Source organism: Melopsittacus undulatus, chromosome 4 (genome assembly GCF_012275295.1).
Source record: "Melopsittacus undulatus isolate bMelUnd1 chromosome 4, bMelUnd1.mat.Z, whole genome shotgun sequence".
Taxonomy (NCBI): Eukaryota; Metazoa; Chordata; class Aves; order Psittaciformes; family Psittaculidae; genus Melopsittacus; species Melopsittacus undulatus.
In genome coordinates this window covers 162,326-186,391 of record NC_047530.1, presented here as the reverse complement: position 1 = coordinate 186,391, position 24,066 = coordinate 162,326, and the positions used below count along the sequence as shown (strand labels likewise).

At 68.1% G+C, this 24,066-nt stretch overlaps 6 protein-coding genes across 6 annotated transcripts; 3 read left to right on the top strand and 3 right to left on the bottom strand.

Annotated features, from left to right (window-relative positions):
* Positions 1-2,859: 2,859 nt before the first annotated feature.
* RTN4RL2 (reticulon 4 receptor like 2) lies at positions 2,860-7,126 on the top strand. The gene is made up of 3 exons (XM_034061528.1): positions 2,860-2,893; positions 5,281-5,762; positions 6,335-7,126. The coding sequence occupies exons 1-3, from the start codon at positions 2,860-2,862 to the stop codon at positions 7,124-7,126; spliced, it is 1,308 nt and encodes a 435-aa protein (XP_033917419.1).
* A 1,441-nt stretch (positions 7,127-8,567) lies between these two features.
* On the bottom strand, positions 8,568-9,584 carry TIMM10 (translocase of inner mitochondrial membrane 10). Its single transcript, XM_034061600.1, has 2 exons — positions 9,356-9,584; positions 8,568-8,803 (listed from the first exon to the last, which is right to left on the bottom strand). The coding sequence occupies exons 1-2, from the start codon at positions 9,424-9,426 to the stop codon at positions 8,602-8,604; spliced, it is 273 nt and encodes a 90-aa protein (XP_033917491.1). The 5' UTR covers positions 9,427-9,584; the 3' UTR covers positions 8,568-8,601.
* SMTNL1 (smoothelin like 1) lies at positions 9,425-13,466 on the top strand. The gene is made up of 8 exons (XM_034062075.1): positions 9,425-9,495; positions 11,548-11,692; positions 11,877-12,027; positions 12,202-12,262; positions 12,385-12,498; positions 12,804-12,906; positions 13,024-13,175; positions 13,250-13,466. Exons 1-8 carry the CDS (start codon positions 9,425-9,427, stop codon positions 13,392-13,394), a joined length of 942 nt encoding a protein of 313 aa, XP_033917966.1. The 3' UTR covers positions 13,395-13,466.
* A 150-nt stretch (positions 13,467-13,616) lies between these two features.
* On the bottom strand, positions 13,617-15,176 carry UBE2L6 (ubiquitin conjugating enzyme E2 L6). The gene is made up of 4 exons (XM_034061607.1): positions 15,124-15,176; positions 14,330-14,419; positions 13,855-14,041; positions 13,617-13,771 (listed from the first exon to the last, which is right to left on the bottom strand). Exons 1-4 carry the CDS (start codon positions 15,142-15,144, stop codon positions 13,617-13,619), a joined length of 453 nt encoding a protein of 150 aa, XP_033917498.1. The 5' UTR covers positions 15,145-15,176.
* Positions 15,177-15,804: 628 nt separating this feature from the next.
* Positions 15,805-21,315, top strand: SERPING1 (serpin family G member 1). Its single transcript, XM_034061518.1, has 8 exons — positions 15,805-15,939; positions 16,059-16,128; positions 16,214-16,700; positions 16,777-16,914; positions 17,000-17,203; positions 17,847-17,989; positions 20,488-20,707; positions 21,037-21,315. Exons 1-8 carry the CDS (start codon positions 15,935-15,937, stop codon positions 21,285-21,287), a joined length of 1,518 nt encoding a protein of 505 aa, XP_033917409.1. The 5' UTR covers positions 15,805-15,934; the 3' UTR covers positions 21,288-21,315.
* Positions 21,316-21,855: 540 nt separating this feature from the next.
* On the bottom strand, positions 21,856-24,056 carry YPEL4 (yippee like 4). Its single transcript, XM_034062074.1, has 5 exons — positions 23,975-24,056; positions 23,281-23,531; positions 22,938-22,981; positions 22,717-22,825; positions 21,856-22,071 (listed from the first exon to the last, which is right to left on the bottom strand). Exons 1-5 carry the CDS (start codon positions 24,054-24,056, stop codon positions 21,982-21,984), a joined length of 576 nt encoding a protein of 191 aa, XP_033917965.1. The 3' UTR covers positions 21,856-21,981.
* Positions 24,057-24,066: the final 10 nt, after the last annotated feature.

Sequence of the window (24,066 nt, the reverse complement as noted above, 5' to 3'; positions counted from 1 at the left end):
GGTCACCCCGAACAGTGACTGGGGTCAGGTGGGGACAAAGGGGCGCCCCCCCCGCGCCGTGTCCCGGGGCTGGCTCCGGCCTCCTTCACTTTAATCATTAATTGCGGCCGAGGCCGGTTCCCTCCTGCAGGGACCGGCGCGTCCCCGCCTCGGGAGCGCGGCTGTGCAGGGGCTGTGCTGTGGGCACCCTGCGGGCCCTGCCCGCGCCGCTGCCCTCCCGTGGGGGGCTCTGGGGCGCCCCGAGGGGGCCGTGCCCCACGGGCAGGGCTGGGGGCAGCGCAGTGGGAGGGGGCCAGGCGGGGGGGCGGCCTCTGCCTTCGCCCGTGTCCGGAAGGGGGGGAAGCGGCCCCGGAGCGCAGCGCCCGGAGCCCTGAGAGGCCTCAGGAACCGGGACGGGAAGCACGTGGCGGCGGGGTCCGGGGGGGCCCCGGTTACAGCCGTGCCCCACGGCCCCCACACGGCCCCGACACAGCCCCATGGCCCCGCAGCCGCTGCCCCCCCCGGTACCGGCCGCGGCGGGGCCCACGCGGTTCCCGCGCTCCGCTCGGCTCCTCCCGCCCCCCCCCCTCCATCCGTTACTCACCGGCGGGGGGGGCAGGAACCGGCGCTGCCCCCGGAGCTGCCCCGCGCGCTCCCGGTGCCGCCGGTGCCGCCGGTGCCGCCGCCCCTCGCGGCGGGCGGAGCGGAGCGGAGCGGCCCTGTCCTGCCCCGCCCCCCGCGCGGCGCTGCCGGGTGGGGGGAAGGAGGCGGCCCCGGTGGAGCGGCCCCGGGCACGGCTGGGACCGGGTCACGTCCCGGATGAGCCCCGCCCCCTGCGCCCCCTCCCCCCCCCCCCGTCAGCTCCACACCCCCCGGTGCCACCTTCGTGTTGATGCCCCTGAGGTGCTCTCGAGCGGGGTCACCCCTGGGGCACCTCGGGTCACCCCTGGGTCACCCTTGGTCCAGTATGGACCAGCCCAGGGCCACCCTTAGGCCACCCCGGGGTCACCTTGGGTCACCTCGGGTCACCCTCGGGTCACCTTTGTTCACCTAGGCCACACCTGAGTCACCTTGGGTCACTTCAGGTAGCCCCTGGGCCAGCTCAGACCACCATGGAACAGCCCTGTGCCACTATTAGGTGACCTTGGGCCACCTTAGGCCACCCTTGGACCACTTCTGGGGCTGTCCCCATGCACTCCTGCCTCCACCTCACCTTGGACCTCCCACCACACTCTTCTTGGCTGCCCACATCAAGTCCGCTCTTCCATCCATCCATCTGTCTGTCTGTCTGTCTTCCCACCACCTCATCCGTCCGCCCGTCCATCCACCAGCGCTTGCAACCGCCCATCCTATCCCCACCCTCCAGCCCATCTGTCTGTCCATCACCCACCAGTCTGTCCGTCACCCATCCATCTGTGTGTCAACCATCCATATGTCCATCACCTGTCCATCTGTCTGTCACCCATATAACCGTCTGTCACTTATCCATCTGCCTGACACCCATCCATCTGTCCCCCTCCTGGACACATCTGTCCCCAACCTCAGCTCCATTCACCCTCACTCCCATTCAGTGTCTGTCTCTTTCACCACCCACTGCTTGCCCGGCCTGTGCCCTTCCGGCCCTCCTGCCTTCACCTGCCCTCCCTCCACTCGTCCATCCCTCTGTCCTCTCCTATTGTCCTCCATCTGTGCATCCCTCTGTCCATCCATCCTCTCTATCTGTCCTTCACCTGTCTGGCCCTTTCTCCAGTTGCCTCCCACCTATTTCTCTGTCCCTCTGTCCCATCCTGTTGTTCTCTACCTGTCTTGTCCCTCTGTTCTCCTCTCAGCTATCCTGCACTCATCCATCCAGGCATCCATCCATGCACCCATGCATCCATCCATGCATCCATCCAGGCATCCATCCATGCATCCATCCATCCCTCCACCCCTGCCTCCACTGCCCACCCCTGCTCACCCCATCCCCATGTCCCCATGCAGTCGGACCGAGCCCCCCCCTGTGCTGGGGGGAAGCAGTGGCACCGGGGGGCGGTACCGGATGGCAGCCCCTGAGTCAGCCCCGCGCCTCCCGCGCGCGGCCCACGCGTGGCGGCCGCGGCAGATTGTGGCATTTCACACGCCGGAGCCGGCGCCGCAAACACGCGGCGGTGCCAGCTCGTGCGCCGCAGCCTGGCGCGGACACGCGTGTGCCCCCCCCGCACCCCACGTGGGGCTCGGTGCGGGACACGGACCGCGCGGCCCTCGGGGGTGCCGCTGTCCCGGGTGGGTGCGGAGCCATCGGCACCACGGACAGCGCCGGCGGCAGCACCGCGGACAGCGCCGGGTCCTGCGTGGGCTCGGCCCGGGGCTCCCCGTGCGCGCGCCCCGCCGCGGCACCCACCGAGGGCAGCCCCATGCGGGGGGTCCCGAGGTCACGGGGGGGCCGGGGCGCGGCCCACGTGCCCCACGAGCGCGGCCGCCCCGCCCCCCCACGGCAGCCCCACGGACACGGGGGGGGGGGCCCCGCACCGACAGCGGAGTCCTCACCGCGGGTCACGCCCCTCCCGCAGTGGGTCCCGACCGGCAGCCCCCCCCCCGGAGCCCCGCCTCGCCTCCCCGGGCCCCCTGTGAGCCCCCCCACGCGTGGCGGACCGGCCCCGCAAGGGTTAATCGGCGGGGCCGGCGGCGGGGGGCGGAGCGCGGCCGCCCCGGGATAAGGCGCGGCGCGGGGCAGGGCTCAGCCCCACCGGAGCCGCGGGCAGAGCCGAGCGCAGAGCCGAGCCCACCCGTGCCCGCAGCCCACCCGTGCCATGCCCCGGGGCGGCGGCCGGGCCGAGCGGCCCCCCCGGCAGCGGCCATGAGCCCCGGGGCAGCGGGCAGCGCCTGAGCGGCGGCCCCGCCATGCGGCCCCCCACGGCTCGGGACCTGCCCCAAGGTAGGCGTGGGGGCGGCGGGGGCCCACGCGCGTCCGTTGACCCCCGGCGGGGCGGGGGGAGCCGCCCCTCGGAGCGCGGTCCCGGTTCGGGGCGCTCCGGGCTCTTTTGTCGGGGCGCCCGCGGCCGCGCGGGGTGCGGGAGCCACGGAGGGCGTGGGGTGAGGCCGGTGCGGGGTGACCCCCCCGCGACCCACGGGTGCACCGAGCACCTCCGGGGTGCGGAGCCCGGCGTGCTGGGTCCCCATGACCCACGGAGCACTCTGTGCCAGCCCGGGACCCCCAGCCCATGGTGTGGGTGCCCTGCGACCCACGGGTGCCTGGTGCAAGCCCAGCCCGACGTGGAGGTGCCCCATCAGCTTGATGCCACCCCAAGACCCCTCTCCCGGGGTGTGGGTCCCCCACGACTCATAGGGTGTCGGATCCACCCCGGGACCCCCATCCCGGGGAGTAGGCACTCCACACCGCCTCGGTGCCATTCCCGGTTCCCCATCTTGGGATGTGGGTGCCCTATGGGGTGCTCGATGCCACCCCAGAACCACGACCTCTGGGTGCGGGTGCCTCACGGGGTGATCGATGCCTCCTCAAGATCCCCCACCCTGGGCTGTGTCTCCCCCGAGCCCCACAGTGATCTCAGTGCAGCTCAATGTGAGGGTGCCCCGGGACCCACAGCGCACCCCAACCCCCCCATCCCTGCTTGAGGTGCTTGGAACCACTCCGAGCCCCCCAGCCGCTGTCTGTGCGTGCCCCACACCTCACCCGGGTGTGCACCGCGGGTTCCATGGGGTACCCCGGGGCTGTGCAGCGGTTCCGTTGCAGGACTTCGGGGGAGAGGGGTGGGGGGTGTGTATGGGGGGGTGCACCGGGAACCGGTGACTTCAGCTCCCCACTGAGTCAGCCCGCGGCGACGGGGGAGTGACAGATGGGACGCGGGTGGGGGGCGCACGGCGGTACGGGGCTGAGCAGATGCCTCTGTGGGTGGGTGGGTGGGTGCCCCCCCTCCCCATAGCGCAATAGGGGGAGGGGAAAGGGGGGTGGCCCCCTCCGGTGTACCGGAGGTGCACCGGAGGGGGCCACCCCCCTTTCCCCTCCCCCGTTACCGGGAGCATCCCCGCATCCCGGGCACGGGGCCAGACGCCCGGGGTTGAATTATGGATGAAGCTCTCGGGTTGCAGCCCCGAGGGGGAATGGATGGATATGGAAAGGAGGGGGGGGGGGGTGTTGGACGGGATGGGGATGGGGGGGGGGGGGAGAAGCGGCGGCTGCTGCTCGTGTCAGTGGCGAGAGCGTCAGCCCGCGCGCCCACGCGTGCCCCTCCCCGCACGTGGCCGCGGCACGCGCGCACGTGGACACCCCCCCATACCCCCCCCTTTGTCCGGTGGAGGGGGGTCAGTCCCAAGGGGTCCATGATCCCATGGAATGTGAATGGTCCTGGTCGGGGGGGGGGAGACCCTGCGGGTGGGGATGGTCACATGGGAATGTGGTCCCAGGGGGTGAACACGGTCCTGGGGCTCCATCCGTGATCCCGTGGGGTGGCCAAGGAGCACTGGGAGTCCCATAGGAGTGTAGCTGCAGGTAGCAGATATGGCCCTGGGGAGGTCCCAGGGGTGCACAGGTCAATGAGGGGAATGGTTTTGGGGTGCCCAGCCTGGATGGTCCTGCAAGATGGGCACAGAGTGATAGGGAGGGCATGGACCTGTGAGGCTCCTGGGGGAAAGTGTGGCCCTGGGGGCTCCTGGGGCTGTGGGGTAGGATGGCTCTTGGTGGGGGGCACTGGGGAGCACAGCTCTGTGGGGCTGATGTGGGCCTGGGGGCACTTGTAGGGGTGCTCAGTGCTTTGAGGTGGGCATGGATGTGGAGGATGGGCATGGCCTGATGGGGTGGGTATGGACTGGGGGCCTCCTGGGGCTGCATGGCTCCATGGCTGGGTATGACCTTGAGGTTTTTCATGGGCTCCACAGCCTTATGGGTGGGCATGGCCCTGTGGGGGCTCCTATGGGTGTCCAGCCCTATAAGGTCATCGTAGACCTGGAGCTGTCCGTGGCCTTATGGATGGCACAGTGCTGAGGGCCTCCAAGAGGTGTCCAGCCCTATGGTGCAGACATGGCCTAGGTGTTCTCCATGGGCTCCATGGCCTTGAGGGTGGGCAGGGCCCTGGGGAGTTCCTATGGGTGTCCAGCCCTGCGGGGCAGCCATGGCTGAGGAGTTCTCCATGAGCTCCATGGCCATGAGGGCTGGCACGACCCTGGGGGGCTCCATGGCCATGAGGGTGGGCGCATTCCCAGGGCTCCCCATGGGTACCAGTCCCTTGGGCAGGGGGGTGCAGGGGGGCCGCGGGGGGCGGCGTTGCCGCGCGCTGCCCCCGTGCTGATGCCCCACTGTGCCCTCAGGCGGGCGCCTGGCGGCCCTGCTGCTGGCGCTGGTGTGGGTGCCCGGCGGGGCGCCCGCCTGCCCCGCGCTCTGCACGTGCTACGTCTCGCCGCCCACCGTCAGCTGCCAGGCCAACAACTTCTCCTCGGTGCCCGCGGGGCTCCCGCCCGGCGCCCGCCGCCTCTTCCTGCAGAACAACGTCATCGGGGCGCTGCGGGCGGGCACCTTCGGGCCCAGCACCGTCACCCTCTGGCTCTACTCCAACAACATCTCCTCCATCCAGCCGGGCACCTTCCGCCACCTGCCCGCCCTGGAGGAGCTCGACCTGGGTGACAACCCGCACCTCCGCGTCCTGGCCCCCGACACCTTCCATGGCCTCCGGCGCCTGCAGGCGCTGCACCTCTACCGGTGCCAGCTGGCCACCCTGCCCAGCGCCATCTTCCGCGGCCTCCACAGCCTCCAGTACCTCTACCTGCAGGAGAACGGGCTGCTCTACCTCCAGGTCCGCCACAGTCCTGGGGCTGCCCCAGTGCGGCTGTGGGGTGCCTGTGGGGCGGGGGGTAGCGGGTGGGAGGGTGATGACCTGGGGATGTGGGAGACCCGCAGGTCAAGGTGATGGGTGTCACCCACAGAGCAGGGACACAGGGTGGAGTGATGCCCATGAGGCAGTGTGATGGCTGACACGGTGGAGTATGGGCACAGGGCAGGATGATGGGTGATACTGATGGAGTAGGGATGCAGGGAAGAGTGATGCTCATGGAGATGGGTTGTGGGAAAAGGTGCTGGGTGATGTCCATGGAGCAGGGAGACAGAACAGGATGATGGGTGACACCATGGAGTATGGACATGGGAGAGGGCAATGAGTGATGCTCATGGAGCTGGCTTGTTGGGTGGTGTGCATGAAGCAGAGACACAGACAAGGTGATGGCCATGGGGCAGGGTGATGCCTGCAGGACAAGGACATGGGGCAGGGCTCTATGGGACACCCTGGGTGCTCCCCCATTGAGGGCTGTGGGGCAGGGCCCGTGAGGCTGCACACCCCAGATACCAACCCCTTGTGCCCCCACACTGCAGGACGACCTCTTTGCCGACCTGGCCAACCTGAGCCACCTCTTCCTGCACGGGAACCGGGTGCGGGCGCTGTCGGAGGGCGTCTTCCGAGGGCTGCTGAGCCTGGACCGGCTGCTGCTGCACGCGAACCGGCTGGTGACCATCCACCGCCGCGCCTTCCGCGGGCTGTCCCGCCTCACCATCCTCTACCTGTTCAACAACAGCCTGACGGCGCTGCCCGGAGACCCGCTGGCCGCACTACCCGCGCTCCAGTTCCTGCGCCTCAACGCCAACCCCTGGGCCTGCGACTGCCGCGCGCGCCCGCTCTGGGCCTGGTTCCGCCGCACACGCGTGTCCAGCTCGGCCGTGCCGTGCGCCAGCCCGCCCCAACGCCGCGGCACCGACCTGCGCCACCTGCGCGCACGCGACTTCGACGCCTGCCCCGACAGCGACGACGACGACGAGGAGCAGGAGCAGGCACGGGAGGAAGATGATGGTGATGGTGTCGGCAGCGTTGGCAATGGTGGCGGCCGTGGTGGCGGTGTGGTGGCGGTGATGGGCACCCCTGGGAGGGCGCTGGGCCGCCCTGGCACGCTCCCGGCCGCGCCGCCCTCCGCCTTCTACCGTGATGGGCTCCCCCCGCACGACCTGCGGGGCCCCCAGCTCCGGCCGCCCCCCCCGTCCCGTGACTCCCGTGGCCCCCCCGTGGCCTCCGGCTGCCCAGAGGCCCCCTGCACCCCCCCGGCTGCCGCTGCCGTGCCCCGGCAGCCCCATGTCCTCCTGCCCCTCCTGGGTCTGCTCCTGCCCTGGCTCTGAGCCGCTCCTCGGGCTGCCCGTGCCCCCCTTCTCCCTTGGGGGGGCACTTGAACTGTGGGGGGCTGTGGACACAGGGTCCCCCCTGATCCTGAGTGGGAAAAACCCCAACAGGGACCGAAAGCTGGGAAATTATTTATTAAAAATGGTCTTATTTTGGGAGAGAGAGGCCTGGCTGCCATGTTGGGCATGGGGGCACACACATACATACATACACACATGCATACACATACATACATATATACACTCACACACACATGCACATAAACACATACACACATGTACACACCCCACACACATGTACACACACATATGCACACACAGACATACAGACACACATACAGGCATATACATACATAGGTACATGCATACACACGTGCACACACACATGCACACAAGCACACATACACTTGCATACACATATATACATGCATATGTACACACATGCATACACATACGTACATACACACATCCACCCCTCACACGCATACACACCCACACACAATGTGTATACATACATATGTACATGCATACATACGCGCACACACATGCACACATACACTCGCATACATACACATGTACACATACATACATGCATACATACACATGCACAGACAGGCACATACACACATACGCGCCCACTCAGCCACTCGCTGCCTTTCCAGGTCACCGCCTGCTCCTGCTGAAATATTGATGGCAGCGCGGCTGCGCCGGGGCCGGCAGCGTGGGGGGGGACAGAGGAACATGGGGATGGACGGACAAACCCCACCCCCAGGTGCTGGCAACCCCCCCCCCCCCCCGTGCACCCTGCACCCACTGCCATGCGGCACCCACTGTGTACCGGGAGCCTTGCACCACCCGCACCCTGCCCGTCACAACCCACAGCACCCACACATGGACAGACAGGGGGACACTACCCACCCATGGTGTGGGTCCCCTCGGGTGCCACCCCCTCTGCAGGTGTCCTTCACCACGCATTAGGGGACCCTGGAATCTCTGCCTATCCCCGTGGTGTGTGGGTATGTCCATGTATCGGCTGCTCCCGCTCAGGTGTCCCCAGGGCTCCTGCCAGGGGTCCCTGTGCAGGGCTGGGTGCCCCCATCAGGGCTTCGTGCCTCAGGGGTGTCCCTGTCCCCCTCCCACTGCTCCAAGACCACGTCCCCTTGTGTGTCCCCTCCAGTGTCTTCCCAGGCAGGCGGGGGGGCAGAGCCCCGTCCCCACCCTGCAGGGGATTATGAGGGGCTCAGCCCAGCTCTGCCTAATCCTGGGGATTACATGGGCTGGGCTGAGCAAGGGGGGACACCCAGGGTGCCCCCCTCAAGGACACGGCACACGGCGGCTGGGGACGGCACGAGGGGGGTGTCCCCCGCAGCACCCACCGGGCTCACCATGAGCCCCAGCACATCCCATGGGAGGGGTTGGGGGCCGAGGGAAGCGACCGAGCTGTCCCAAAGGCTCTGGTTTATTGGGGTGTGGGGTCAGGCGGTGCCGGTGCCCTGCTGCATGCGCCGCAGCAGCTCCTCGTCCTGCAGCGACAGCTCCGTCAGCTTCTTGCCCATCCTCTCGTGCACCTCCAGGTACTTGGCCACGCACCGGTCCAGGCAAACGCTCTCCCCCTTCGACAGCTCCGCGTCCTTGTAGTGGGGGGGGACGCACTTTCGGTGGCACGCCTGCGTCATCCTGCACCGCACCAGCACCCTCAGGCCCTGCTCCCCTGCTGCCACCCAGCACCCCCATGTGCCCTCACCCAGTACACCCCATTTCCCAGGCAGCCCCTGTAGAGCCCCCCATGCTCCTGACACCCCACCAGCCCCAGCACCCCACGGACCCCCAGTGCCTCTTGTATCCCCCAGTGCCCTCCCCAGCCATGGGCACTCTTAGTGACCCCACAATCCCAGGCATCCCACGTGTACCCCCAGCCATAAGCACCCCCAGTGCCCCCCAGTACTGGGGCACCCGCAGTGCCCCCCTCGTCATGAGCACCCCGAACGGTCCTCATTCCCCAGGCACCCCCAGTGAACCCCATCCAGCCACGGGCACCTGCACAGAACCCCCATCCCCAGCACACCCGGGTACACACAGGGTCCCGCAGCCATTGACACCCTCAGCGACCTTCCCCAAACCTGCACATTCCAAGCGTCACCCCAGCCATGGGCCTCCCCAGGGACCCCCATCCCCGTGCTCCACCAGTAGCCCCCGTACCCCCAGCCCCGCCGCCCCGGCGGCGCGCACCGGTTGTACATGTCTGCCATCATGTCAACCTCCAGCTCGGCTGCCAGCTGCTGCGCCCGCAGCGGGTCCATGCCGGTGCGCAACGACCCCGTGCGCTTCGGTGTCGGTGTGTTCGGGGCCGCTCGGCTGCGCTCGGTCCCGTTCGGTTCTGCCCCGCTCGGTTCGGCTGTGTTCGGTTGTGTGCGGCTGGGTTCGGTTGGGTTCGGTTCTGCCCCGCTCGGTTCGGCTGTGTTCGGTTGGGTTTGGCTGTGTTCGGCTGTGTTCGGCTGTGTTCGGTTGGGTTCGGCTGGGTTCGGTTGGGTTTGGCTGTGTTCGGCTGTGTTCGGCTGTGTTCGGTTGGGTTCGGCTGTGTTCGGTTGGGTTCGGGCCGCTCTCGGTTCGGCCCCGCTCGGTTCAGTTCGTCCCGACTCGGGACCCCGCTGCAGCTCCCGGCAGGAACCACGTGGTCGCTGCACTTCCGCCCACACGCAGAACGGCCCCGCCCAGCGCAGGCTTTAGCCAATAAGAAGCCAGGCTGGTGGGGAGCAGGATCGCGTCCCCAGCGCTGATTGGTAGACGCGGAGGGGGCGTGGTGCCGCCGGCGGCCTCGGACGGGAGAGGGGGGCCGGCGATTTGCCCCTCACGGGGGGCAGGGGGCACCCGCGGAGGGGCGGGGCTTGGGGTGGGCTCCGCCCCCTGCCCATCCCCGGGGGGCTCCGTGTCTCCCTCGTGCCTGTGCCCCCCCCCGTGCCCCCCCCCGTGCCCTCCCCCCCCCGCTGTCCCGAGCCCGCTCCGTGCCCCCCCCGTGCGCGTCCCCGCTCCCGGCCCCACGCGTGCCCCGCGGCGCGCGCTGAGTGAAGGCGGCACCTGCCCCGGGGTAAAAATAACCCCGGGGGGGGCGGGGGCAGCGGGAGCCGGACGGGACCGGACGGACGGGGCGAGCGGCACCGGGGACGCGCCCGGAGGGACGCACAGGGGGGACACGGGCGGGGGGCAGGGGGGGACAGGGAGGGGGACGTGGGGGGGTCGGGAGGGGAGAGTGAAAGGGTCGGGACGGAACCCGGGGGCGGAGGTGGGACGGGGGGGTCGGGAGGAGCTGGGGGTGCCGGAGGGGTCGGGGGGGGTCTGGAGATGGGGAACAGGGGCTCGGGATGGGACACGGGTGGTCGGGGGAGATGCGTGGGGAAGTCGCAGGGACACAGCGGGGATCGGGAGGGGGGCGGCCAGAAGGGTTGGGGGAGGCCCCAGAGGCGATATGAGGGGTCGGGACGGGAAATAATGGGGTCCGAGGGGGTCGGGACAGGACACGGGGAGCCAGAGGAGGAGTATGGACTGTGGGGTCGGAGGCACACCGGGATCGGGAAGGGGGGGACGGTACGGGGTCAAAGGGGGGTTTGGAGGGAGTTTGTAGGATCGGGAGGATGAATTTGGGTCCGGGAGGGGCCTTGGATGGGGGAGGATGGGAAACGTGGGGTCGGGAGCAGGTATGGGGGAGTGAGAAGGGGGAATGGGGGTCGGGAGGGGGAATGGGGAGTCGGGATGAGACATGAGATACGGGGGGACTGGGAAATGGGGGTCCGGTATTGGGGGAGGCGCAGACTGGGGTGCCGGGAAGGGGCACGGGGGAGGCTGGATGGGAATCCAGGCTGGGCAGGTCCGGAGCAGGGGACTGGCGGCAGAATAGGGGTGCCACGGCTGGGGGGGGGCACCCGAGTGACAGCCCTGTGCCCCCACAGCAGTGACCACAGCAGCATGCAGCCCCTGGGAGACACCGAGACCCCCCCACCAGGCACCCCCACCCCGGGAACCTCCAGCGCCCCCCCAGACCCTCCCGCGGGGCCAGCAGAGGGCAACGGGGATGGGGGAGACCCCCAAGGAGCGGGGGGCGCTGGGGGGGACGGGCAGGGGCCAGGGGCAGAGGGGGGGGACACCAAGGGGGAGGCTCAGGCTGCGGGGGGGGACAGCAGGGCAGGGGGGGAAGCAGCGGGGGATGCGGGGGCAGCTCAGGATGCGGGGGGCAGTGCCCAGAGAGTGGGGGATACTGCGGGGGAGGCTGAGGACGTGGGGGGCAGTGGGGGGGACACAGGGGGTGCAGGGACAGAAGCACCGAAGGACACCGGGGGCGAAGCGGAGGGTGCAGGGGGTGACACCGGGGCTGACGCCGGGGGTGATGCCGGAGGTGCTGGGGGTGACACCGGGGGTGACACCGGAAGTGCTGGGGGTGACACCGGGGGTGACACCGGGGGTGATGCCGGAGGTGATGCCAAGCCGGTGTCAGCCGCGGGGGCTGCTCCGGGGGGGCCGCAGGAACCGGCTGGGCCAAGGCCGGCAGCAGCAGGGAGCAGCCCGGGGCGGCAGGTGAGACACGGGGGGCCGGGGGTGGCGGTGCCAGCGCAGGGTGACAGCTCCCACAGGGCTGTGCATGGAGCAGGTGACCCGGACTGTGCCGCTGGCACCAGGGCAGGGTGACGCTGTCCATGGTGGCAGTACCAGGGTGGTGCCGGTGCTTGTGCCGTCAGTGCCACCCTGGCTGTGCCCACAGGAGCCAACGTGGATGCAGGACGAGGATGAGGAGCTATGGCCCGAGTTCCCTGCCAGCAGCCCCACATCCCCCCTGTCCCCCACATCCCCCATGTCTCCCACATCCCCCCTGTCCCCCACATCCCCTATGTCTCCAACATCTCCCACATCTCCCACAGGTAAGGACTGTGCCTGGCAGGATCCTGGGGTCACCACTACCCCACACCCCCATGGGGTCCCCTACAGATTCTCCCCATCCCCTTTCCATGGGACAGGACCTCCAGCCCTGTGTGCTGGGGGTGCCTGGGGAGGATGTGGTTGTCCCCACCCCCTGGTGACCCCTCCCTCCACAACCCCTCCTCTGTCCCCTGCAGCTGGCACCACCGAGGGCTTGGGGGGCAGTGAGAGGTGAGTGTGGGCAGAGGGGGGCACAGCCCCATGGGTGCCCCCCAGCCCAGCCCCACTGCAGAGCACCCCATGTGCACCCATCCATGTGCCCTCAGGGGTGCTCCAACGGGGGGGCCACGGAGCAAGGTGTCCCCTGGGCCAGTGGGGCAAAGGCCAAGGCTGGAGGGGGCCGTGGGGCGGCCACGTTCGAGCACCCGGGCCTATGGGCGCAGCGCCATCCTGGAGAAGTTCGGAGGGTGAGAGGTGCCTGGCCTTATGGCAGGACAGGGGGCAAGGGCATATGGGGGGGACATGGGGCAGAGAGGGCCACAGAGGAATGGAGGCCATGGGACAGGACAGGTACTGGGAGGCCATGTGGCAATGGGGGTATGGGAGGCCTGGGGGGGGGCATGGGAGGCATGGGGCAGTAGTGCACGTGGAGAGACTGGGGCCATGTGCAAATGGTGGGTGCAGGAGGGTTGAGGGGGCCATGAGACAATGTGTCAGCGGGGGGTGATGTAGGCTGTGTGGGGTGCTACACGATGCCTGACATTGCCTACAGGGCAGCCACGGGGCCAGCCCCACACCTGAAGAGGGCAGGGGGCACAGCCACGGTTAAGGCGATGCTGCTGGAGTGGTGCCGCGCCAGGACCCGTGGCTATGAGGTGAAAACAGGGGTGATGCAGTGGGGCAGCCATGGGGCAGCCATGGGGCAGCCATGGGGCAGCCATGGGGCAGCCGTGGGGCAGTGTGGGGCAGCCTGACCCCTCTGCCGGCTGCAGCACGTGGATGTGCAGAACTTCTCGGGGAGCTGGGGCAGCGGCCTGGCCTTCTGCGCGCTCCTGCACAGCTTCTTCCCCGACGCCTTCGACTACGGCAGCCTGGAGCCGGGCGCGCGGCGCCACAACTTCACCGTGGCCTTCACCACCGCCGAGTGAGTGAGAGCAGCCCCGGCCCCGGAGCGCCCGGCACGGGCGGACGGCCCCGGCTGACCCCGTGTGCCCGCAGGGAGCGGGCGGGCTGCGCCCCACTGCTGGACGTGGAGGACATGGTGCGAATGGCTGTGCCCGACGCCAAGTGCGTCTACACCTACCTGCAGGAGCTGTACCGCTGCCTCGTGGCCAAGGGGCTCGTGAAGACCAAGAAGCGCTGAGCGGGGTCCCCGCGGCCCCCACCCGGGTCACCCCCTGCTGTGGTCCCCACCAGTAAAGGCTGTGGTGATGGATGGGCTGCGGTGGCCTCGTCTCCCGTGGGTGCACAGCCCCACTGACACCCCCCCCCGATGCCTCCCTCCCCACAAGTGAGACCCTGCGGGGCCAGTGCAGGAGCAGGAGACCCTTTATGAACCCACATAAAGGTGAAGCCCGGAGCGGGCTCAGGGCTCCGGCCGCGGCTCCGCGTGCAGCCGGGTGTGCTCCTCCGCGCGGCGATGGAACAGCTCGGGCCGCTCCCGCAGCTCCCGGGCCAGGTCCTGCCGCAGCACCCGCTGCGGGTCCGGGCTGTCCAGCAGCAGCAGCAGGTCCTGCAGCACTACGGGCACCGGAGGGGGTGGTCAGGATGGGCACCCCCGGGCATCCCCCATGCTGTGCCCCCGACACCCCCGGGGTGCCCACCTTGTGTGGCGCGGGTGCTGGGCACCCAGTGCTGGGTGGAGGTGAGGGGCTGGCACACGTGGCCCTCGGCGTCCACGCCAGGGTGGTAGATGCTGGTGCAGAGCCTGGCGCGGGGCGGGGACAGCGGGTGGTGGGGCGAGAACGTCAGCTCGAACCGGAAGGCGCCGCCGTTGTATGGGGGGTTGTTCTGCCGCCGTGATGGGGGGGCACACATCAGCACACCCCCCACACATCGGGGGGAACCCTGTCCCAGCTGTGATCTCCTGCGCTCCCCAAGGAGACCCCCCCAGCCTGAGCCCGCAGCAGGGGAACCCCAACCCGGTGTCCCCGGTCCCCCACCACGGTGTCCCCCCCGCCCCGTGCTGCCCTCACAGGGACACCCCTGGAGACCCAGGGGAACCCCAACCCTCCACGTCCACAGAGGCCGCGCTCCACCCCGGGCCCCCCCCCCCCCCGTGCCCCCCAGGGCCCGTACCGGCAGCAGGAGCCCCCCCCACCGCAGCACGTTCCCGTCCAGGGGCCGCAGCTCCCGGGCCCCGCCCCAGCGCCGCGCCTCCTCCAGCTCCTGTAGGGCAGGAAAGGGGCGGGGTCAGACCGGACACACCCCTCAGGGCGGGGCTTCCCCCCCGAGGTGAGCTCCCATTGGCGGGACCGCTCCTCGGGACACGCCCCCATGGGCGGAGCCGCAGCGCTTGGCCACGCCCCGTCCCCCAATGGAGGTGGGGCACAGCAAAGCCCCGCCCCGCCAGGGAAACGAAACAGGAGCGCGGCGCTCCCCGACAGGGCTGGATTGGCTTCAACCGGCACCGGTACCCCCTGCACCGGTACCCCCTGCACCGGTACCCCTGCACCGGTACCCCCTGCACCGGTACCCCCTGTACCGGTACCCCCTGCACCGGTACCCCCTGCACCTGTACCTCCTGCACCGGTACCCCCTGCACCGGTACCCCCTGCACCTGTACCTCCTGCACCGGTACCCCTGCACCGGTACCCCCTGCACCGGTACCCCTGCACCGGTACCCCCTGCACAGGTACCCCCTGCACCGGTACCCCCTGCACCGGAGACCCTTTGCCCCGGTACTGCCGCCCCCCCCACTCTGCACCCGAGACCCGCTGCATCCCTGCACGGCGGTACCGGAGTCCCTCATCCCTCCGCCACCCGTTCCCCCGCTGCTGGCACCGCTCGGTGCTGACACCAACACCCCCGCTGTGGTCCCACCACCGCCCGCAGCCCCGTCCAGCCCCCGGTGCCGCCGGTGTCACACGCACCTTGGCGATCCTCCCAGCCATGGTCAGCGACGGCCAATGCCGGTGGGCGGGGCTTCACCGGGACACGCCCCGCGTCACGGAGGTTATGGGCGGGGCCTTGGGCAGCCCGGGGCGATCGAGACGGGGTGATGAGGGGCCAGAAAAGCCTGGGGCAGCCTGGGGCCAGACCTGCCCCATATGGCCGTGGGTGTCCCTGCCCCAGGGCTTGCTGGGAGGTGTGGCGAGGGCAGCCTGCCCCACAGCGGAGTGCCCAGGAGCAGAGGTTGTGTCTTCCTAGTTCTGGGGTTGGGATGCTCCCTCGGGACTCCATCCCCCTGATCACAGAGACAAGGTTGGGGAGCTTGAGCTGGAGGTTGGCCGGTGAGACACCACACGGGTCACAGAGGTGGGGCAATGGGATGGCTAGACTGCCCCTTGTCACCACAGGGATCATAGATCGGGGACAGTTGGGTGGATACACTGCTCCTCATCACCGCAGGGGTTGTACAGGGGGTGGCTGAGCCGCCAGAGCACCCCACATCCCACACAGAGCCTGGACAGGGGCTGGTCCTCCAGCACTGCAGCAGCGTGGGACTGGAAGGGGGGGCCGCATCCTGCCCCGGGCGCCTGCGCCTGCCCCCCCCCCCCCCCCGGCTGATTTACGGGAAGTGCCGGCAGCTCCTTAATCTTTAACCAGGCCAGGCCGGACCCGGGCACATCCCCCGGAGCCAACCGGACCCGCCGGGCCCCTACCCGCAGGCACCCAGGTGGGCCCAGGGAACTGCCCCTTCCTGTCCCCTGCACCGCGCGGGTCAGACCTGGGTACCCCAGAATGAGGTGAGGGAATGGGGGTGCAGGGAACGGGGGTGCAGGGTGCGGAGGGGTGGGTGTAGGGTACCAAGACTGGGAGCTGGGGTGCGAGTGCCGGGTGCCCTTGACCGGTACCTGCTCACCAGGATGCCCATCACGATGCTCTGCCTGCCCCTCGTGTGGCTGCTGGCCACAGCCACGGCCACTGTCACTCTGGTAAGTCCGGCCTTGGGACAAGAGCTCCCCTTACCCGACCCCCCGGGTGTCCCCGTGCCCACCTCACCCAGGTCCCCATGCACAGGTGCCCGCGCCGGAGACCTCTCCCAGCGCACCGAAGCTGCTCATAGAGTCCCCGCTGCCACCGGTGCCGCCCCGTCCTGTCCCCGCACCACGGGGGGACGCGGGGGGCCCTGTCCTGCTCCCCAGTGCGCACCCCGAGCTGCTGCCTGCCCTGGCTGCAGCCCCCCAGGACACAGACCCCCCCAGCCCCGCAGCGCCCGAGGGGGCACCCCTGGAACCGGGTTCCACGGCCACCGGGAGCTCCGCAGCTCCAACACCCGGCAGCACCAGCGGCAGCCCCGGCCCCAGCGCCCCGCCGTGCCCTGGGGACGAGGAACCGGCCGAGGACTGCGGGAAGCCCACAGAGGAGCAACGTGCGGCCGTGTCCGAGGCAGTGGCCACCTTCGCCCTCCGGTTCTACCAGCGCATGGCGGAGGCTGCGCGGCCCGAGGCCAACCTGCTCTTCTCCCCCATCACCGTGGCCATGGGGCTCTCGCACCTTTTGCTGGGTGAGGCGCCGGCACCGCGGCCGTGACAGCCCGGGTGCCGCACGGATGCGGTGCTGAGCCTGCCCCGCACCTGCAGGTGCCCGTGGTGAGACCCGGGAGCGCCTGGCCGCCGTTCTGGCGTACCCCCCGGGGCTGAGCTGCGTGCACAGCGCCCTGCGGCTCCTCAGCACCGCGCCCGGGCTCTTCTCTGCCACCCAGATCTTCCACCACCCAGGTGAAGGGGTGCCGGGGGATGCCGTGGGGTGCCAGGGGTGCCAGGGGTGCTGGCGCAGGCTGACACCAGCCATGCCACTGGGCAGACCTGCACCTCCGGACTCGCTTCCTCAATGAGTCCTGGCGCTTCTACAACACCCGCCCGTGGGCGCTGAGCGGCAACGAGAGCCTGGACCTGCAGCGCATCAACGCCTGGGTGCGAGAGGCCAGCCGGGGGCTGCTGCCAGAGCTCCTGTCCACGCTGCCCCCCGAGCCCCAGCTGGTGCTGCTCAGCGCTGTGCACCTGCAGGGTACGGCCCCGGGATGGGGCTGGACCAGGGATCGAGCAGGTCCACATCCATCCTGTGCCGGGGTAAAAGCACAAGAGGGACGTGGAGCTGCTGGAGTGAGTGCAGAGGAGGCCATGGAGCTGCTGCAAGGGCTGGAGCAGCTCTGCTCTGGAGCCAGGCTGAGAGAGCTGGGCTGGGGCAGCCTGGACAAGAGAAGGCTCCTGAAGGGGAGACCTGAGAGCAGCTCCAGTGCCTAAAGGGGCTGCAGGAAACCTGGAGAAGGGCTTGGGACAAGGGATGTAGGGACAGGCCAAGGGGAATGGCTTGAACCTGCCCGAGGGGAGACTGAGCTGAGCTCTTAGGCACAAGCTGTTCCCTGTGAGGGTGCTGAGGCGCTGGCACAGGGTGCCCAGAGAAGCTGTGGCTGCCCCATCCCTGGCAGTGCTCAAGGCCAGGTTGGACACAGGGGCTTGGAGCAGCTGCTCCATTGGAAGGGGTCCCTGCCCATGGCAGGGGTTGGAGCTGGAGGAGCTTTAAGGTCCCCTCCAGCCCAAACCATTCTATGACTCTGTGTATGCGCCTGGGATCTGGTGAGGGTCTGATCCCACGGTCACCCCTGCATCCTGCTGGGCCCATCCCCATTCCTGATGCTGTGCCCCTGCAGCCACCTGGCGCACGCCGCTGGATGTGAAGCAGACGGTGTCGCTGCCCTTCCTGCGCCCTGGGCACCCCCCGCGCCTGGTGCCCACTATGACCAGCAAGAAGTACCCGGTGGCCTCTTTCACTGACCCCCAGCTGCAGGTCCAGGTACCCCCAATGGCTGGGAGAGAGCCGGGTGCGGGCTGTGTCACTGCAGGGGGGTGTACTCATTGTGGGGGGTGTTACTGGGGGGTTGTCTCACACGGGGCTGTTTCACTGTGGGGGTGTCACTGTTGCTGTCTCACTTGGCTCAGTGTCTCTCACTGTGGGGTGTCACTGTTGCTGTTTCACTGTGGGTGTGTCACTATTGCTGTCTCACTGTGGGGGTGTCACTATTGCTGTCTCACTCGGGTCTGTGTCTCTCACTGTGGGGTGTCACTGGGGCTGTCTCACTGTGGGGGTGTCACTAGGGTGTCTCACTCCGGGCTGACTCAGTGTGGGGGTGTCACTGTTACTGTCTCACTCGAGGCTGTCTGTTGGGGTGTCACCGGGGCTGTGTCTCACTGTTGGGGTGTCACTGTTGCTGTCTCTCTGTGGGGTGTCACTGTTGCTGTCTCACTGTGGGGTGTCACTGTTGCTGTCTCTCTGTGGGGTGTCACTGTTGCTGTCTCACTGTGGGGTGTCACTGTTGCTGTCTCTCTGTGGGGTGTCACTGTTGCTGTCTCACTGTGGGGTGTCACTGTTGCTGTCTCTCTGTGGGGTGTCACTGTTGCTGTCTCACTGTGGGGTGTCACTGTTGCTGTCTCTCTGTGGGGTGTCACTGTTGCTGTCTCACTGTGGGGTGTCACTGTTGCTGTCTCTCTGTGGGGTGTCACTGTTGCTGTCTCACTGTGGGGTGCCACTGTTGCTGTCTGTGGGGTGTCACTGTTGCTGTCTCTCTGTGGGGGTGTCACTGTTGCTGTCTCACTGTTGGGGTGTCACTGTTGCTGTCTCACTGTGGGGTGTCACTGCTGCTGTCTCACTGTGGGGGTGTCACTGTTGCTGTCTCACTGTGGGGTGTCACTGTTGCTGTCTCTCTGTGGGGGTGTCACTGTTGCTGTCTCTCTGTGGGGGTGTCACTGTTGCTGTCTCACTGTGGGGTGTCACTGTTGCTGTCTCTCTGTGGGGGTGTCACTGTTGCTGTCTCACTGTGGGGTGTCACTGTTGCTGTCTCTCTGTGGGGTGTCACTGTTGCTGTCTCACAGTGGGGTGCCACTGTTGCTGTCTGTGGGGTGTCACTGTTGCTGTCTCTCTGTGGGGGTGTCACTGTTGCTGTCTCACTGTTGGGGTGTCACTGTTGCTGTCTCACTGTGGGGTGTCACTGCTGCTGTCTCACTGTGGGGGTGTCACTGTTGCTGTCTCACTGTGGGGTGTCACTGTTGCTGTCTCTCTGTGGGGGTGTCACTGTTGCTGTCTCTCTGTGGGGGTGTCACTGTTGCTGTCTCACTGTGGGGTGTCACTGTTGCTGTCTCTCTGTGGGGGTGTCACTGTTGCTGTCTCACTGTGGGGTGTCACTGTTGCTGTCTCTCTGTGGGGGTGTCACTGTTGCTGTCTCACTGTGGGGTGTCACTGCTGCTGTCTCACTGTGGGGTGTCACTGCTGCTGTCTCACTGTTGGGGTGTCACTGTTGCTGTCTCACTGTTGGGGTGTCACTGTTGCTGTCTCACTGTGGGGTGTCACTGCTGCTGTCTCTCTGTGGGGGTGTCACTGTTGCTGTCTCTCTGTGGGGTGTCACTGTTGCTGTCTGTCTGTGGGGTGTCACTGTTGCTGTCTCTCTTTGGGGTGTCACTGTTGCTGTCTCTCTGTGGGGGTGTCACTGTTGCTGTCTCTCTTTGGGGTGTCACTGTTGCTGTCTCTCTGTGTGGTGTCACTGTTGCTGTCTCTCTGTGGGGTGTCACTGTTGCTGTCTCTGTGGGGGTGTCACTGTTGCTGTCTCACTGTGGGGTGTCACTGTTGCTGTCTCGCTGTGGGGTGTCACTGTTGCTGTCTCGCTGTGGGGGTGTCACTGTTGCTGTCTCACTGTGGGGGTGTCACTGTTGCTGTCTCTCTGTTGGGGTGTCACTGTTGCTGTCTCTCTGTGGGGTGTCACTGTTGCTGTCTGTCTGTTGGGGTGTCACTGTTGCTGTCTCTCTGTGGGGTGTCACTGTTGCTGTCTGTCTGTGGGGTGTCACTGTTGCTGTCTCACTGTTGGGGTGTCACTGTTGCTGTCTCTCTGTGGGGTGTCACTGTTGCTGTCTCACTGTTGGGGTGTCACTGTTGCTGTCTCTCTGTGGGGGTGTCACTGTTGCTGTCTCACTGTGGGGTGTCACTGTTGCTGTCTGTGGGGTGTCACTGTTGCTGTCTCTCTGTGGGGTGTCACTGTTGCTGTCTCTCTGTGGGGTGTCACTGTTGCTGTCTCTCTGTGGGGTGTCACTGTTGCTGTCTCACTGTGGGGTGTCACTGTTGCTGTCTCTCTGTTGGGGTGTCACTGTTGCTGTTTCACTGTGGGGGTGTCACTGTTGCTGTCTCACTGTGGGGGTGTCACTGTTGCTGTCTCACTGTGGGGTGTCACTGTTGCTGTCTCACTGTGGGGGTGTCACCGGGGCTGTGTCTCACCCGGGTCCGTGTCTCTCTCTGGGGCTGTCTAGGTCGGCCGTTTGTCGCTGCGGGGGGGGCTGAGCCTGGTGCTGCTGCTGCCGCTGGGGCCGCCGGGGGCGCTGGGGGCGCTGGAGCGCGCGCTGGACCCCCCCTCGCTGCTGCGCCTGCTCCGGCGCGCGGCCCGCGCCCCCCCCCGCGCCACCGCCCTCGCACTGCCGCGCGTGCGCCTCGACGTGCCCCTGGACGTGGTGCCTCTGGTACACGACATGGGTGAGCGCGCTGACGTCACGCGGTGACGCCACCAGCCCCGGCTCCCGTTCCCAGTGTCCCCGGTGCTGCCAGCATCCCCAGGGTCCCCAGCATTCCCATATTCCCAGTGCTCCCCAGCAACTCAGGGACCCCGTACCTTTGGTGTCTCCCGGTATCCCTGCTCTCCCTCATGTCCCCACCACCCCTTATGTACCCCATGGCTCCCCGTGCCCTTCATGTCCCCCTTGTCCCCACATCACCTCGCCGTCTCTGGTGTCCCGCACGTCCCCTCGGGCCTCCCCATCGCCCCAGTTTCCCCCCTGGTGTCTCCACGCTGCCGTTTCCCGCAGACTTCGGGCTGTTCCTGGACGCGGAGCTGTGCGGGCTGGCGCGGGGCGCAGCGGTGGCCGTGGACGCTGCGCGGCACCGCGCGGTGCTGGCGCTGGACGAGACGGGCGTGGAGGCCGCGGGGGCCATGGCCACGTCGGTGGCGCGCTCGGCTCCGCTGCTGGAGGCGCTGCGCCCCTTCCTCTTCGTGCTCTGGCACGACAGCGCCGACGTCCCCGTCTTCATGGGCCGCCTCAGTGACCCCCCGCCCTGACCCCTGTCCCTCCATCCATACCTCCCTGCTCCCTCCTCTCTGTCCATCCTTCCCTCGCTCCCTCTCTCCCTCCTTTCCTCCAGCCCCTCTTCCATCTCCCCATTATCCCTGTTTTCCTTCTTCCCATCCCTCCATCTATCCCCTCTTCTTTCTTTTCCCTCCCTCCATTCCTTGTCCCTCCATCTCTCCTCTCTTTCCCCCTCCCTCTTTCCTTCCAAGCACTCTGCAGCCCCATCCTTCCCTCTTTTCCCTCGCTACCTCCTTCCCTTCCTCCATCCTCCTCCCTGGTTCCTTTTCTCCCTCTCTTCCTCTTTCCCCCCATCCTCCCTTCTCTCCCTTCCCATCTCCCCACTCTTCACCCCCAGCCCCGGAGAACACTATGAAGTGTGTCCGTCCCCGTGCCTCAGTTTCCCCACCAGTTCTGACCCCCAATAAACGCCCTGAGCTCTGCACGGTGCCTGCATGGGGAGGGGACAGGGGCAGCCCATGGGGGCAGGAAACTTTGGGGGCTGTGGGGTTCCCCCCTCTCCCCGGGCTGAGCAGGGGGTGCTGACACCTCCCACCTTCCTACAAAAAAGCTTTTATTGCCCTAGAAAAGCCCCGAGGCAGCAGCTGCACCGGGCGGGGGAAGGGCAATGGGCACCTGCTGCCAGTACCCACCATGGGTGCTGCTGGGGATGCCCCCCCACCGCATTCAATCCCAGCCGTTCTCCTTCACCATGTGGGACATCTCAATGATGAACTTCCCCTCCTTGTACTTCTGGCTGCTCTCGAAGGCCTGTTCCTGGGGGGGGGGGTGTGAGACCCCAGTGCTCGAGGGGGACCCCAGGCAGGGCTGGGGTGTACCCAGAGGCTGCCCTCACCGTGGCTGCAGGGTGCCCAAGGGGAGCCACAGCCGGGGGTTGGGATGCAGAGTAGGGGTTGGGGTACCTGGGCAGGGTTGGGGTGACCAGAATGGGGGGGGGGGTTGTGCAGGGATAGGGCTGGGGTCCAGGGACAGGGTTTAGGTGCAGGGGCAGGGTTAGGGTGCATGGACAGGGCTGGGGTTTGGAGGCATGGTTGGGGTGCAGGGACAGGGTTGGGGTGCAGGGACAGGGTTGGGGTTTGGAGGCATGGTTGGGGTGCAGGGACAGGGTTGGGGTGCAGGGACAGGGCTGGGGTTTGGAGGCATGGTTGGGGTGCAGGGACAGGGTTGGGGTGCAGGGACAGGGCTGGGGTTCGGAGGCATGGTTGGGGTGCAGGGGCAGGGTTGGGGTGCAGGGACAGGGCTGGGGTTTGGAGGCATGGTTGGGGTGCAGGGGCAGGGTTGGGGTGCAGGGACAGGGCTGGGGTTTGGAGGCATGGTTGGGGTGCAGGGGCAGGGTTGGGGTGCAGGGGCAGGGTTGGGGTGCGGGGCAGGGGTCTGGGTACCCAGTCACGGGTCACTCACATATTTCCAGCCCAGGGTGGTTTTGCAGCTCTGGCAGAAGATATCGGCCACCGAGTGCAGCCCCGTCAGCAGCAGCCGCTGCTCCGCAGGGCCGCAGCCCACGTTCACCCTGCACCGAGAGAGCCGTGTGCCGCTGGCACGGCACAGCCCGGCACCGCCAGCGCAGCATCCCGGCTCACTGCCTGGTGCCCCCCCCGCACCCCCCGATGCGCGGTACTCACACTGAGTTGAACAGGTAGGCACGGCCGTGGCTGCCCTGGAACGACTGCGGGGACACGGCGGCAGTCACCGGCTGTGCCCCGCAGATCCCGACACCCCCTGTCCCCCCCCCCTGCACCTCCGTGCGAGGCACCACGGGGGACACCTCGATGTGAGCACCATGGGGGCACCCTCCAGCCCGGGGAGACACCGACTGCCCTGGGGACCCTGGGGCAACGCTCAGCACCCTGCGGCCCCCGCGGGGGTCATGTGCTATAGACGGGCACCGGGGGGACACCGACTGCCCCCGGACCACCCCGGGGGTTGCTCGCAGCCCTAGGGCCGCCCCGGGGGGGCCGGGAGCACCTTGGAGATGAGCTCCTCGTGGCGGGCGAGGTGAGCGCGGCAGTGCACGCAGCTGTAGGTGCGGTGCGAGAGGGGCAGGTAGCTGCGGAACGTGCGGGGGGGCCGGCGGCGGCGGGGGGGGCCCGTGGCGGGCGGCAGCGCCCCGGGGGGCACCGCGGCCCCCCCGCAGAGCCGCTCGCAGGGGAAGCAGCGCAGCAGAGCGCCCAGGGCCGTCCTTCGGCGGAGCAGGAGGGCGGAGAGGGGGCGGCGGCCTGCGAGAGGTTAACGGGGCGGTGAGGGGGGGGCACTGCCGGGGCCCCCGTAGCCTCCCGGCAGCTGAGACCCGGCCGCTCGTCACAGCAGTGAGGGGCAGCGCTGGGGGGGACACTGGGTGGGGGGTGTCAGAGGAACGTGGGAGTGAGGGGCAGGGGAGAGGATCGGGGGGTCCTCCAGAGAGGGTCTGGGGCGCCGGGGGGTGTCCCAGGGGGACAATGGGTGTCCCGGTGAGAGGACTCTGGGGGTCCTGAGAGGGGTGCGATGGGGGTCCCTGGGAGGGGACAGCGAGCAAAGAGGGGACACTGAGCATCCCAAGGGGGGTAATGGGGTCCCAGAGGAGGGAATAGAGGGGGCCCCAGGGGGGACAATTGGGGTGCCAGGGTGTGCCTGGGGGGGGACTCGAGGGGGTGTGTGGGGGGGGGGGGCGGGAGCCGCTCACCGCTGTCCCCGCTGCCGCCGTTGCCGCTGTCCCCGGGGCGGGCACGGGGGGGGGGGGGGAGCTGCGTGCCCAGGGACCGCATCACGGCACCG